This window comes from Carassius gibelio, chromosome A12 (assembly GCF_023724105.1).
Source record: "Carassius gibelio isolate Cgi1373 ecotype wild population from Czech Republic chromosome A12, carGib1.2-hapl.c, whole genome shotgun sequence".
NCBI classification, from domain to species: domain Eukaryota; kingdom Metazoa; phylum Chordata; class Actinopteri; order Cypriniformes; family Cyprinidae; genus Carassius; species Carassius gibelio.
Genome location: NC_068382.1, coordinates 5,683,162 through 5,698,019, shown reverse-complemented (window position 1 = coordinate 5,698,019; position 14,858 = coordinate 5,683,162). Strand labels below are relative to the sequence as shown.

Below are 14,858 nucleotides of genomic sequence, written 5' to 3'. Positions count from 1 at the left end.
AGACATTTTTTCATTCAGTTCACCCCTGCAACTGCAATATAAAACCTTGTGTTATCCATTGGTTCAAACAGAAGATTCGAGATTCACTGAATCACATTTCTGTGGACCAGATTAGTTTAGGTTCAGCATTTCCCTCTAAATGGTAAACTCACAGCATTGATCAAATACACATGTGTCTTAATGAGTCTTTAGGTTACATTAGCATCTAAATGAGGCTGTCCGGCCCTCCGCCGCCGCTGATAGAGGAGGCCTGGCCTTGAGGTTAAACAGGAGAGAGCAGTGCTTGACCCAGGCAGGGGAGTGATGATTGACAGGATTAGTCGATGTCTGCCCACCCACTGCTACATGAAACCCCACGGCCCCTGAGGATCTGTGATGTGAAGTGTTCAAACTCAAACGCACTTCACTTCGTCATTTAATCAAATAAATAAATACAAAATTCCTGACTAACTCCAAGTTAATGTCTTGATTTTTGTTATCACCCTGTGTCAATACGCACTACTAATTAAAACCATAAAGAATATAATACCCACTATAATATACAGTTATCATGCTATATTCTTTTAATAATATTTGAATGTTTACTTGTTTTTTAATGTTAATTACATTTTTATTACCTTTCTTGTTTACTTAAACTGTAGCTTGTTTAAAATAAATAAAAGGTTAATTAGATTTTGGAAAATTCTACTATTTAAATAAAAGGTCAATAAATAATAGTAAATCTCAATATTAATTAAATTTATATATATATATATATATATATATATATATATATATATATATATATATATATATATATATATATATATATATATATATATATATATATATATAACTTAATAATAATACATATTTAAAGCTCTGAACACTGATAGGATAAAATAGTAATAACAGTAATAGAGATAAGAACAATAAATACCATAAAAGTAAAGTAAAATCATATATATATATATATATATATACACATACATACATATATATATATATATATATATATATATATATATATATATATATATATATATATATATATATATATATATATATATATATATATATATATAATTATAATGTAAATATAATAAAAAATACAAATAAAAAGAAGTACATTACATATTATTTGATGTTTGTGTCAGTGTGTGTATACGCCAAATGCATAAAATCTATATTTAATAATATAATATTAATTATATTTGTATTTATATAAAATTGTACATTATTATTTATTTACTTTTTATTTAAATAATACAATTTCTATTATTATTAATGTTATGCGCTGTGTAAACTAAGTATCACCATATATATATATATATATATATATATATATATATATATATATATATATATATATATATATATATATATATATATATATATATATATGAGTGTGTGTGTGTGTGTGTGTCTGTGTGTGTGTAGTTTTTAGTTATAGTAACTCGAGCTGGAACTGCTGCCCCATTTTTTGCCAACCTAATGCAGTTCCCAATCAATTACAGATGAGTGTTTAACTAGTTAATGATTTACGATGATGAACTGCAGATGTGAGTTTATCCTAACACTATGAGAGAAACCAATATCAACATTAACATACAGCTGGCAGCAACTATAGCATTCGCAAAGATCAGAGCTTTTAACCAAGAGCCAGACGAGTGAGTCTCTTCCAGGTTACTGGGGTTTGATAGTGAGGTTGGTTGTACAGGAGCTGCAGGTTTGATTTACAGCCCCTTGCACTAGTGTGATTCTCTTGTTAAACATTTAGATAGGGCGCAGTGGCCTGTCTCTCAGACGAGGGAAGTGAGTGCGTAAATCACACGCTTAAATAAGCACTGGTCAGGCTGCAACACACGCCGTCACTCCACACTACAGGACATGATGTACTTCACTGACAAACACATGGACGAGAACGCACACACACGTGGATATCTAACCCCTGAAACAGGAACAAAACAAAGACCTTTGAATATTTTCATGGGATACTATTCAAGTCCTTACTAATTGATTGATGATGTTATATATGCTACGATGCAATTGTTTAAATACATTTTAATAATGATATTATTTAAAAAGTATCATTATTTTAAATGATCTATCAATTATTATTATTTATAATATTCATAATTCATATTTAGTTGTATTATTTATTGAATTTTATTTAAATAATATAGTTACGCAATAATTATTACAATTGGAACTTGTTTAACATAAGTAAATAAACAAGGAAGATAACAATTGTTAACAATTCAAATTAAATTAACATATAAAACATAAAAAACAGAATCGTTAATATTACACATTAAAATAAATATATTTTTTAAAATAACACAACAACTGCAATATTATAGTAGTTGCTTCAAGAAAAACAAATATATTCAAGCTGTTCCTCATGACACAAAAACATGATTTTTTTTTAACTGAAATATTCTGTCATATTTTCATATAACATCGGATTAGTCATTTTTGGTTGGTTTAATAAAAAATAACACAAATCAAGAAATTTGCCTGTGCGAGTGTATAATTGCAGCCTGAAAAGTATGTATTTAAATTTGAGTTAAATGAGTTACACACTTAAGGTTCCCACACATTTTGACCAGTGAATCGCCATGACTTTTCCTTCTTTAACTATGACTATTAAGAATTCAAAACATTGTTATAGAGATTTCTGGTGTCAGGTATAAATTTTTGGAAATAATACATTTAAACGACTCCCATAAGACAAAAGCTATCTTATCTTTTTCTTTCCCATTGTATTTTTTTTCCCGAAGCTGTTAATAGAACAAAGATTACTGAAGAACATTTTACAAGAAAAAATCTGTATTTCTACTTAAAAAGGTCAGTTTATTACTTGCTGTTTCTCTGCAGTTATTTGCAAAATGAAAGTTTTTGAATGAAAAATCGTTTCAAAGTTAATCCTACACTAATTATTTTTCAGCGCAGATAGTTCAGGAGCTACGAGGGCTTTAGTAGCATCATGAAGTGATTATTTTCAAAACAAGGCATTTGGAATGATAATTGGAAGCATTTCCTGGTGAGCCCTTTCAATGGCGATCCATTCAATCTGATCTAATGGAGAGGTCAGTTTGGCTTAATGAGGACAGATTGCAACAATAACAGCAGATTAACTGTGAATATTCTAAGATTCCGAGAGTGTGTTTGGAGGGCCAGTCAGTTGTAAATCAGTGAGGGATTATGCAAATACCCTGTGGCTGAGGCTCACAGCCTGAGTCCTGGGGCTCGAACAAAGGGGTCAAGCCAGCTCTCTCCCACTGCTAACTAACTTTTAATCACAAAAAAGAGACTTGGTCCAGAGCAAAATGGAGACAGAAAGAGAGGGGGATGTCAAATCCTTGCATGCGACCCCATATGCATCCCCCGCAGTGCTTGGACTCAGTTGGGACAAGTGTGTGTGCACGGGACTCACGGAGTGTGTGCGGAGCACTGCAATGATTTTGGACAGGGCCATGTTCCACAGCTCGTCTGTGAAGGCTCTGGTCACCAGGCCTTGGGTGGCATGTAATATGTGATCCTCCACCACAAAGAACCTGCAAAGCATGATGGGAGACGGCATTACTTGAAGTACATCGACTCTGTAGATTAGAAAATAGACTTACAGCCCTGCACATAAATAACTTCACGAATAAATCCAGATTTAACTTACCCGACAATCTGATTAAAGTACTTCCTGTAGCCCTCCACTGTCTCGTGCTGGAGTGAAGCACATATAATTAAAAAACATCAAAACAAATAAAACAGACAGGATTGTTCAAAGATCAAAGAATACTAACCATGTTAGACTGAGGCTGCAGTACTAATCTCGCTTGTTTTTTTCTTTGCTTCCTATAGTAATTTTCAAATGTCTCTCTGTCTCCCTATAAAGAAACAGATAAAAAATTAATATCCATTTAATCTGATTTATACCAGAGCATTCACCTTGCACGGCATACAATTACCATATTTTTCGAACTATAAATCGCACCTGAGTATAAGTAGCATCAGTCCAAAAATACGTCATGATGAGGAAAAAAACATATATAAGTCGAACTGGAATATAAGTCGCATTTATTTAGAACCAATAGAAAACATTACCGTCTACAGCCGCGAGAGGGCGCTCTATGTCTTCAGTGTAGACTACAGGAATACTGAGCAGCATAGAGCGCCCTCTCGCAGCTGTAGATGGTAATGTTTTCTATTGGTTCATTTCTCTTGGTTCATTTCTCTCGGTTCATGTCAAATTAATTTTGATAAATAAGTCACACCTGACTATAAGTCGCAGGACCTACCAAACTATGAAAAAAAGTGCGACTTATAGTCCGGAAAATACGGTATGCATTTTACCCCATAGCAAACTGCAGTGGAGATTTACCAGATTAAGGCACACAAGACACGGATCGCAAACCAGTCAACTGTAACATCACTGATTGACTTCAGCCATTTATTAGCAATTTCACTTGATGTTGTTGTTGAACGGTGCTTTCTACTAAGCTCTTTTGTGCTGTCTTGTGCCTCGAGTTTCATGGGAGTCATACTCCAGGACTCCACATCACAAGTGCAATGCTGTATCAGGTGGGCTACCAAGCAAGTTCACTACATCTGAAAAGCCATACATATCAACAAGGTTGGGCCGTATTTTAATGATCTAAGTGCATGGTCTAAAGTGCACGGTGCAGGTGCACTGAGGGCATTTCCGAATCCACTTTTGCAAGTACAAAATGGTCGGTGCTCCCGGCACGTGATCTAAAAGGGTTGTCCCTATTCTCTTAATGAGTGATGGGTGTGTTTTTGGGCATAACGTGCAATAAACCAATCAGGGTTTATCTCCCATTATTTTACACTGTAATCCTTTCATTTTTAATATTTGGCATGTTTGTGTACTGCTGCGCATTTTCTACTAACACGCTTTTTAAATAAAAAAAAAAAATGTTGCGCCATTGACTTTAGACCAGGTTTAAGTTGGTCTATGGAGCAGTCTATTTACAGTACCTCAAAATAGTAAAGCGCCAACAATGCGCCTGAACACACCTCCTTTTTAGACCAGCATACCCATGGGCGCAAATGCATTTGCTATTTAAAGGTGCAATGTGTAAATTGTATCGAATTGCAACCAACGGCTCAGTCCCCCACTCCCCCCTCCTTTTAGAGAAGCTAAGATGGTCGACACAGGTAAAGATCGTCGTCAGTAAAGACAGCAGAGAGCAATGAGATTTTTTTACAAAGGTAAATCAAAGAATTAGATGTACTTAATTTTTCAATAAATCGCTGTTATTGCTAATTTTAATGTACTTGTTTATCATTGTGACAGTGTGTTATTCGCAAGAATAACAAAGTGACAAAACGCGAGGAAACTTCCATGTAAGGGGACCCGCGGTGTACGTAGATATAAACTGCCCAATCTAAGGTAATAAAAACATAACGGTCCATTAAGTAAGGTATTTATACACCTCTGAAAACATAGTTATGTATATTATATTGCATTAATGTAAATAGATCATTGTAAATATTACATATTGCACCTTATGCTGTTATGGGCCTGTTATGTGATTTTGAGGTCAAAACATAGTATTGTGCATGGAACTGTCTCGATTTATGGATTATTTGCCCCGTTCTCAAATTTTGTGTCAAACGGAATAAAGCTGGTTGCCATTTTGTTGCATAGAGATAATTTCTGCTGGAAACTGCAGTGAAGTGTATGTACAAGTACATTTGTGTGGTTTGGCTGAAATGTAGGCAGTCATGTGTTTACAGTGATCATTTGTTGATTGAAACATGCAATTTCTGTGAATACTGTATAAAGCACCTACACCCCCTCTCTTTCTCTCTCTCTGTGTGTGGCTGAAGAGTGGCCCTCGGCCCTTGCCAGCACCTGTGAGCGCTCGGGTAGCACAACGGTCAAAAGCGCTCATGTTCTCATTAACTGAACCACTGAGGGGAAAGCCCTCGACTCATCCTACGGCCAGTGAATGCACCGCAGTTTGTGCACAATCTGAATGCCGAAGCGAGGAACATTTTCACTGCTTTGTTTTTACGGCGAAAAGGGGGTTACTGCTCGGTCAGTCCCATTAGATGCTGCATTCTGACCCCTTTTGTTGGCGTGTTGAAGGACTCGGGATTAGTTCTGACCAGATGAGCGATGGCACCAAGCGCTAACAAACTCAATCTCACCTCTCCACAGTTTGCGTTTGGTTTAAAGCAAAAATAATATTGATGGCTCGACAGTCAAAACTCTGGAAATCCCATTGCTTTTATAAGCCATTAATGTTTGAGATGCCACTTGGGAGAAAAGTACTTCAATGAAAACGTACTGTCAACTCAGAGGCTGGGGACCTATTAGAAACAGATCAACAGGAATGTTTCTCGATAAAACACATATTGTGTTCTACTGCAGAACCCAAACCGGCTTTCATAACAGGTTAAGCTTTTGATATATCAATTGTTCACTGTGTCCCCGGTACATCTGGAGTGAAAGAGACACTGGGAATTACCAAAACAGTGTAGATGTGAAGACAACGGTAGACTGGCGAAAAATCCACCAGATCCTGTGCCGTCAAGACCTTAAAAAGAAAACCGACAAGGTTAAAGGAACATTTCCTGAAGCAATGGATTAAACAATGATGCTTCAACTATGTTTATGATGTTTTGAAAATATATCTTTGAATTGAAAAGTGATCAAAGAGCACAAAGATTCAACAAAACATTCCTTCAAACAAAGGCTGTTTTAAGCATTTAAATATATTATTGGTTTATAATATGGTAAACAAGAAAAATAATAAATTTTTATATATTGTATAAATACTGTAAATTCACATATTTTCATTACAGTAATGGTAATATATTTAAATTATACTTTAAGTATAATTAAAGTTTCTATACAACATGGTATAAAAATATAAGTAATAAAATAGAATTATAAAAATATATATTATTATAATTTATGTAATTATTAATAATTATTTAAGTATTAGGCAATTGAGCATTATATTAAGTTTAATTCAATTATTTATGCATCATGGGATTTGTTGTACTGGCCTTACATTGTTGTAACACCAATTTATGCTGCTTTTAATAGTAAACATCATGTTCAAATCCTTTTTTATTGTAATGAGTTAAATATTATTACCAATAATCAGAGGGAAATGTTTGCAGTTCTAAAAATAAATAAACTGAATGATTCTAAATGAATTTTCTTTGTCAAATATAATTTTGGGATGAAATCTGGATGTTTTCTAGACGTCCTGGATGTTAATGCCAGACATCGAGCAGTGCCACAGTATGGTGCTTCAAAAAAGGATGTTATTTTGGGCTTGATGACGCTACCTCCTCATCCATCTCCTCTTCATCCGCTGCCTCTGTGATCAGGCCATTGTGATGAAGCGGTGTTCGACTGTTCAGACCGTACAGAGGTTTGGCACAGCTCAGAGTCACCTGCTTCTGCACCGCACTGTTAAACGTACGGTGCTGCTGAGCCTGAGAGAAAACCAAAAACAAACTCAATAGTTTACAATGCAAGTCTCTGCAACCTTAGATTTCTATTTGTGATGTGTGCAACATATTTTGTACATATCATTTCCATTTCAAAACCTACTCAGGTGTCTACATAGATCAATTTAAAGCATCGCGTTTTTGCTCCGGCTGTTCCAAAAGTAAGCCAGCATTAACATGCATACAACAAGCTCTGAAATCAGTCTATTCTCTCATGCACTTTGAATGATATGTAGACACCTATGTACAGCACTCCAAATCATTCACTTACGAGCATCTATTCAGTTAGGAAGCAACCATAGACTAGGTTTTGAAGCAGCAACATTTACAACTGCCTATTTAATCAAATCAAATCATACCTGTCTCATTGCAGTTTCACCAATTTTATCCGAGTGCTTTCGGATACTCTCTAAGAAGTCTTTCAGGTCGGACATGGAGATCTCTTTAATCTCCTCTCTGAGTTTTGGGAGTGTCTCAGCCATGATTTGGCAGAACCTGTACTGGCTCACTCTGGGAATATAAATGTTTTCTAGCTGCTCCATGGTTTTCAATGCAGAGTAGTATCTGAAAAGGAAATGATTCATGTCAGTCATCAGTTTAAATGTCTCTTAAACCCCCTTATAATCACTGAAATATCAATAAGATGACAGAAATGAGATGATAATAAAGAGTAACTTGGTTTTGAAATTCTTTATAAAAACATCTGGGTTACAGTGAGACACTTGAGACACTAGGGTTAAAACTGTACATTGAAATGGACTGCGGCATCGATCAAATGACTAATAATATCATGTACTGCCACAACACACACAAACAATTCGATGCACCTTTATTTTGACACTCACATTCCATCGACTGTTCTATGCATTTCACAGAGGTGACATGAAATATTTGAGAAGTTATAACAACCAACTGGGATATAGTATTGGCAACTTTCAAGACCAATTAAAAGTTTATTTTGGTTGCCATTGTTAGTTAATAAAAATGTAATTGTAAAATAAGCACATAATTTTGTAATAAATCTTAACAAATTGTGATTGCGGCATGTTTTGATGTAGCTGTAAAAATCTGTAAAAAGAGAATCAGTGTCAGATTGTATCATGATGATAGTGAATGGAGCCAATCTGTACTCACTGTTTTAACAGTACAGCCACAAGATGTAAACCATATGTGCATTAACCTGATTTTAGTGTATAGAAAACAGCTTACTAACCTTTTCAGTGTAATGTCATATTCAATTTTACAAGTCCGTTGCCATAAAACCCTAACATAACTGTAAAAATACAACTTTACAGCTCTAAAATTATATTCTTGACATACGAGATATTATTCTACAAAAAGTTGCCGTATTCACTTTTGTTGCAAATGTCTCATTGTAACTTTTTTTTTAAAGAAAACAAGACACGATTCACTTTCTGTTGCCATAACTGCTGTTGATTTAGCTTGACTTACTGAACTCAGAATATTACTGTAACTGTCAGAGTAATTCACACACAAATGCAGTGAAGTTCACAGACCGCAAGCAGTTTGTAAATCAAGATATATGCGTGTGTGCATCAGAAATACATTTCTGAATCTTGTCATGTGCATTTGTGAATCTTGAGTGCAATTGTGTGTGCCTTTCCAAATTTTGTGTGCATTTTTGAATTTTGTAAGCATTTGTGAATCTTCTGTGCTTTTTACATTTTGTGTGTGCATTTGTGAATTTTGTGCGCATTTGTGTATCCTGTGTGTGTATTTATGAATTATATATGTGCATGTATGAATCCTATGTGTGCATATGTGAATGTAGTGTGTGGATTTATCTTTATTGATACTCTTTTGGCTCCATATTAAATGATCCATCAGAAATCATTCTAATATGCTGATTTGCCGCTCAAGAAACATTTGTTATTATTATCAATGCTCAAAACTGTTTTTGCTGGTTAATATTTTGTGAACTGTGGAGTACCACTAAAAAATTAAGTAAGATTAAAAATAAATAAATAAAGACACAAATACTTTTATTCAGCAAGGATGCATTGCATTGATCCACAGTAAAAGTAAAGACAATTATAAGGATACAAAATATTCAGTTTCAAATAAATGCTGTTTTGTTTTTTGTTTATCTAAGAATCCCCCCCAAAACGATCAGTTTCTACAAAAACAGCAGCACAACTTTTTTCAAAGCTGATAATATTTTTTAGTTATAATTTTTACTGTATTTTTGATCAAAAACTTTTCTGAGATTGTTTTTGATTATCCGAATCTTCAAAAAAAAACATAATTATTCAAAATAATTTAAATATGTCCGTTGGTATATATGCAACCTCGGGCTCAAATTGCACAATGTATCATCTCATTACTCTTATTTTCAAATTTTAAATTTTTATTACTGGAACATTTCAATCACCAAAATAAAAGTTTTAAATTGTATTTGGACCGCAAAGTGCACACTTTAAAGGGTTAGTTCACCCAAAAAGGAAAATTAGGAGAACGAGTCAATCTTTTGTTCGTTATCTGGCTCGGCTCGGTGTTCATCTTCAGTTCTCTCTTCACAGCAGTTCAGTCAGTGTACGGTTTGAGTAAACTAATTACTCCGGGATATTGTTTTTTTTAACTCAGAGGGAGTGTCAGCCACATTAAAAGAGTTAACAATTTAAGTCATTTGTGGATTAATGCTTATTGGAAACATGAACCATTTTAAACGATTCAGTTCGATTTGGTGGAGATCTGGTTACCATATTTTACACACTATAAGGCGCACATTCAATGAATGGCCTATTTTAGAACTGTTTTCATATATACGGCGCACCGGATTATAAGGCACATAGAATAGAAGATACTGCAGTCAAACGTTTGACTGTGTTTGCGTTATGCATCCACTAGATGGAGCTGTGCTATAGGGGATGTCAACATTTTGACAGCGCGACTTGATCCATATATAAGGTGCTCCGGATTATAAGGTGCACTTTCGTTTTTTGAGAAAATTAAAGGCTTTTAAGTGCAACTTATAGTGCGGAAAATACTGTACATCGAGTGATTTGTTCGCGAACCGGACATCACTACACTGCAGTGAACTCGCTCACAACAGACGCGGAAGAGAAGACAATGCTGAATAAAGTTGCAGTTTTTGTTATTTTTGGACCAAAATGTATTTTCGATGCTTCAAAAAATTCTAACTGACCCTCTGATGTCACATGGACTACTTTGATGATGTTTTTCTTACCTTTCTGGACATGGACAGTATACCGTACACACAGCTTCAATGGAGGGACTGAGAGCTCTCGGACTAAATCTAAAATATCTTAAACTGTGTTCTGAAGATGAATGGAGGTCTCACGGGTTTGGAACGACATGAGGGTGAGTTATTAATGACATAATTTTCCTTTTTGGGTGAACTAACCCTTTAAACCTATCATGATGTTACTGAAATTGTGAGCTGATTTTTTTTTTGTACCTTTTTAAAGAGATTCTATTTCTAACCTATTTTGTCAACATGAATGAATATGACTGATTTGCAAAAAAGATAAAACCTGCCCAGATAAGCAGTAAGTTACCTTTTCGATTCAAGCTGCTCCTTCAATTTGCTGTACATTTCCAGGACTGCAGAAATGTAAACAAAAGACAGCAGGATTTCAAGTAAAAACTGAAACATTTTCACCATTCAGAAGTAAACTTCGAATGTCCCTTTTTAAAAGAAGCAGAGCAAAGAAACCACAACCAAAGTGCATTTTTCTACAGAATTATCCAATAGGTTTCTTTATTAAACCACTATAAAAAGTTTCACTTCATATTTTTACGTGAACGCGTCATCTCACCAGGAATGCAGAGCTGCAGCTTCTCCACCGTGGTGGCCATGTTCCTCTGTTGAATTCGGCAGCGGATGACTTCCTCCGTTTGGGCCTTCACCTTACATAAGGGAAGGTCAAAGAGTGTGAAGCCCTCTCAATTAACGAGACAGTCCTCTCTGTGCTATTGTTCGATAATCAACATTCTGTGCCTCTGCCCATCTAACGGCAGACATACTAACAAAGCCAGACTGTGCCATACCTCCCGTCCGGCGTCTTGAAGTCTTCGATTGGTGTCGCTCACTTGGCCCTTAAAACATAATATCACTTTTGTTAGACAAATAAGCCCACAATTCCCCGTTGTAACTGCTCACCCTTGTAATCAGATCATACTTCATGAGGAGTCAAAAACAAAGCCATGCAAATTCAAATTAAATGTGCAGCGGGAACTTGAACTTTTGGTCGGCGGGGAGCTTTTATGGCCGGTAATCGCTTCTGACAGCCCTTTCTAACAGATTCTGTGACAAACTTCTCAATTTTACTTGGGATTTTTGAACTTTGGTTGTTCCTCTGGCTCTGTCAAACAATTCAAATCAATGACCCAATTGACCATTGGTCCCTTGTTGGTAACTTCAATGAGCTCTATGTGCCATTCATTGTCTGGGGTAAAATGCGGATTGCATTTTCTGGTAATTAAACATTGGGTTTTTTTCTTCTTTTTTTTTTCAGCTGAACACAAACACTGGGTGGCTGATTAACATCAAATGTGAAAACCTCCACACCACAGGGCCAGTATAGTGCTGCAGGTGCAGGGACCGCACGGCCACAGACTTTCCCACATATTAAGTCTCATTAGGTCATCGTAATTTTCGAGTTTATTAAAAATCTCATTTATTCGTGAACAAAGAGGGCCCAGTGACCTCATTGATGCCGTATGTGCTCTCTTGTTATCTGAATATGCTTCATATAATTTGCGTCTAATTACGAGGATTGGTGAGCCACTCCTGTGCCGTTTGGTCACCATCTTTCACTCTGGGAAGTGGAAAGGGAGCTAAAGAGAACTGGCATATGATTCCAGAGCAAAACCTGAACCCCGTGAACGCACAATGACCCAACCATCGCAGATAAAAACTAGACACCATGGGCATGTCATGGGCATACAAACGTTTTTCAGGAGAATGGTGCTTAATATTTCTTAATGCAATTTCAAGGCAATATAATTGTCTACCATATACTCCATTGTAAAAGAACGTATACATTTTATTGGGGATGACCGAGAAAAGTTTGATATTAAATTACATATGTAATGGACACCGGTTATGCTCATCATTGGTATCACTTTTGGAGGCATCTTGAGCAAAACAGCTCCATGTTTAGCTCTATATTTACCAAAAGATGGAAGTGTGTTACACAGAACCTCTATTCATCCAAAGTTAAGATGAATTTGTAATAGAAAGCTCTCTTGGCAAACTGTTTCAAACTCCTGAACTGAACTCTAAATGAATTTAATTTTGGCCCAATTTTGTACAAAATTGCATCACATCAGTTTCTGTGTTTTTTCAATTTCGCTTGAAGCATATACCGCGCTCTTAATATTCAGGGGGAGATAAAAAAAATATTTTTAAAGTCTAATAAGGTATAGAAAATAAGACACTAGAAAAACATGCATTTGAAATTAACTACCCCCATTACAAAAATAGGCAAAAGACATATGTAAATATGTTGTGAATTTTCAATATATAAACCAGCATTGTTTAGTATAATGGTTTATATTTCTGATACTATTTTACCGCAATATTTAACAGGAAAACTTTTAAATATTTATCTCAATAACAAGAATGCATAATATGCTTCTAATCCCTAAAATAATTGCAATTATGATTTCCACGTACCATCAGCTTCTCAGCATCTGCTCGGACTTTCAGCAGTTCTGTGATGGCGTCCACGAATCCCTGATGATGGAAGTTGCACATTTTCTCAATCTCTCGGTCATGGTTGCGAATTCTGGCATCAAGTTTCTCCATAAACCTTTTGTGTGCGTTGGGCTGATCATCGTAAACGGATCTACAGAACAAACATCCAAGTAATACATTAAACTAGTTCCAACAAACAGAGATACTGCAGAAAAGTGTCCCATGAATATCATCTCATCTTCATTTACATTAACAGTGACACACCTTTTTTTTTTTTTTTTTTTACATATACCACACAGCATTTTAGAGTTCTATATTTTAATGGCAAAAAGCATTATTTTTGTGTAACACTTTGTGATTGCTTTCAGATAACACACACACACACACACACACACACACTTCAGTACTCTGCAGGTGTTATCAATCTAAGAGCATGTGTGTTACAGTAGCTGTAACTGTAGCTGAGAGCTGGCGAGGTGAGGCCAACAGACGGGCTGCTTCTACAATGTGCTGTGAGATCACAGAGTGTGCTGCCCTCCTCACTGCTCCAGATGGCTCTCGCAGTGAAGAAGAACAGTCCGAGATGATTCGGGCTCTTCACTCACTTCCTGACACAGATCCAGAGGAAGTGGGAAGGGAACTGCACCAGCTGACACCGTACTGCATTACTTCTCATTCACAATCAACATGAAACAGTGAACTGGCCATTCTACTTCCATAAAGTATTTCAAATATGTTAATAATAATTCTGGGGACTTTTCATCTATTAGTGTTTGACTGGATTGAGAAATGCCTTTTTTTTGGCTGCAATCTATAAACATTGGGTTAAAATTAAGTGACTATGAAAAAATATACTACACAATGTGAGTGAGAACCACTAGAGTGCAGAATATGCTGCTGCTGAAGAGATGCATGAATAGTTCTCCAAGTGCACCACCCTGTGGGCAACAAGGAAACAGAGCACGTGGGATCACTGATGCACATAGATGCATATTTTTTAAACAAACCAGCAGCCATCGATCAGTGGGTCTCATGTGGATTACACAGAACATGAAGTGGTTACCCAACATAATACATAATGAACCCATAATGATTGCCATACATAAAGAAATAGAGCGACACGGATCGCAGGAATGTTTTTAGAAATGCATGTAATTTGATAAATAATGTAAAACTGCAAGTGCATGCATGGTGACATGCTGTTGGCCTAGCAAAGTTCTGCTTCCGTGTTTTATAGAGGTGTCTGAATGACCTGAAAAAAATAAGTAACTCATTATAAAGCATTATGAATGAATCATGATGAAAATAATAAACCAGAGATTTATTTGTAACTTTTGTTCAAACTCACAGATTCATTCAGACCGGATAAATGTGTATCCCCACGTCTCTGACATGAGCATGCAGCTCCTTTCTCTGTTCACAGCCGTGTTTGTGTCAAAGGCAGAAGTTGCTGTTAAACTACTTCTGAACAGTCACAGCTGTTAGCATGGAATTCATACTAAACAATCTGCATTAAACGATCTCAACCAGCATACAAATAAAGAAATTCATAATAGCAAAGGAGCAAAGACTTGGATGGCTCACTGCGAGTGAAACTGCCAGCTGGCTCTCTCTCTTTCAGAGGCCGAGCAGAAGGTTCAGATCAAATCCAGGTTGCCATTGGCAACACAGCCTCAACGTCTAGACTGTGAATGATGCTGAT

General features: G+C 35.9%; 1 protein-coding gene across 6 annotated transcripts in view; it reads right to left on the bottom strand.

Annotated features, from left to right (window-relative positions):
* Positions 1–14,858, bottom strand: part of exoc6 (exocyst complex component 6) — a 50,041-nt gene that overhangs the window by 26,697 nt on the left and 8,486 nt on the right. For all 6 annotated transcript variants that reach the window (XM_052610895.1, XM_052610891.1, XM_052610896.1 and 3 more), the window contains exons 2-11: positions 13,136–13,307; positions 11,506–11,553; positions 11,274–11,364; positions 11,013–11,058; positions 7,833–8,037; positions 7,309–7,458; positions 6,477–6,545; positions 3,783–3,866; positions 3,656–3,702; positions 3,419–3,539 (exon numbers count right to left, since the gene is read on the bottom strand). In XM_052610895.1, coding sequence (XP_052466855.1) covers positions 3,419–3,539; positions 3,656–3,702; positions 3,783–3,866; positions 6,477–6,545; positions 7,309–7,458; positions 7,833–8,037; positions 11,013–11,058; positions 11,274–11,364; positions 11,506–11,553; positions 13,136–13,307 — 1,033 coding nt within the window. The remainder of the gene's footprint in view (positions 1–3,418; positions 3,540–3,655; positions 3,703–3,782; positions 3,867–6,476; positions 6,546–7,308; positions 7,459–7,832; positions 8,038–11,012; positions 11,059–11,273; positions 11,365–11,505; positions 11,554–13,135; positions 13,308–14,858) is intronic.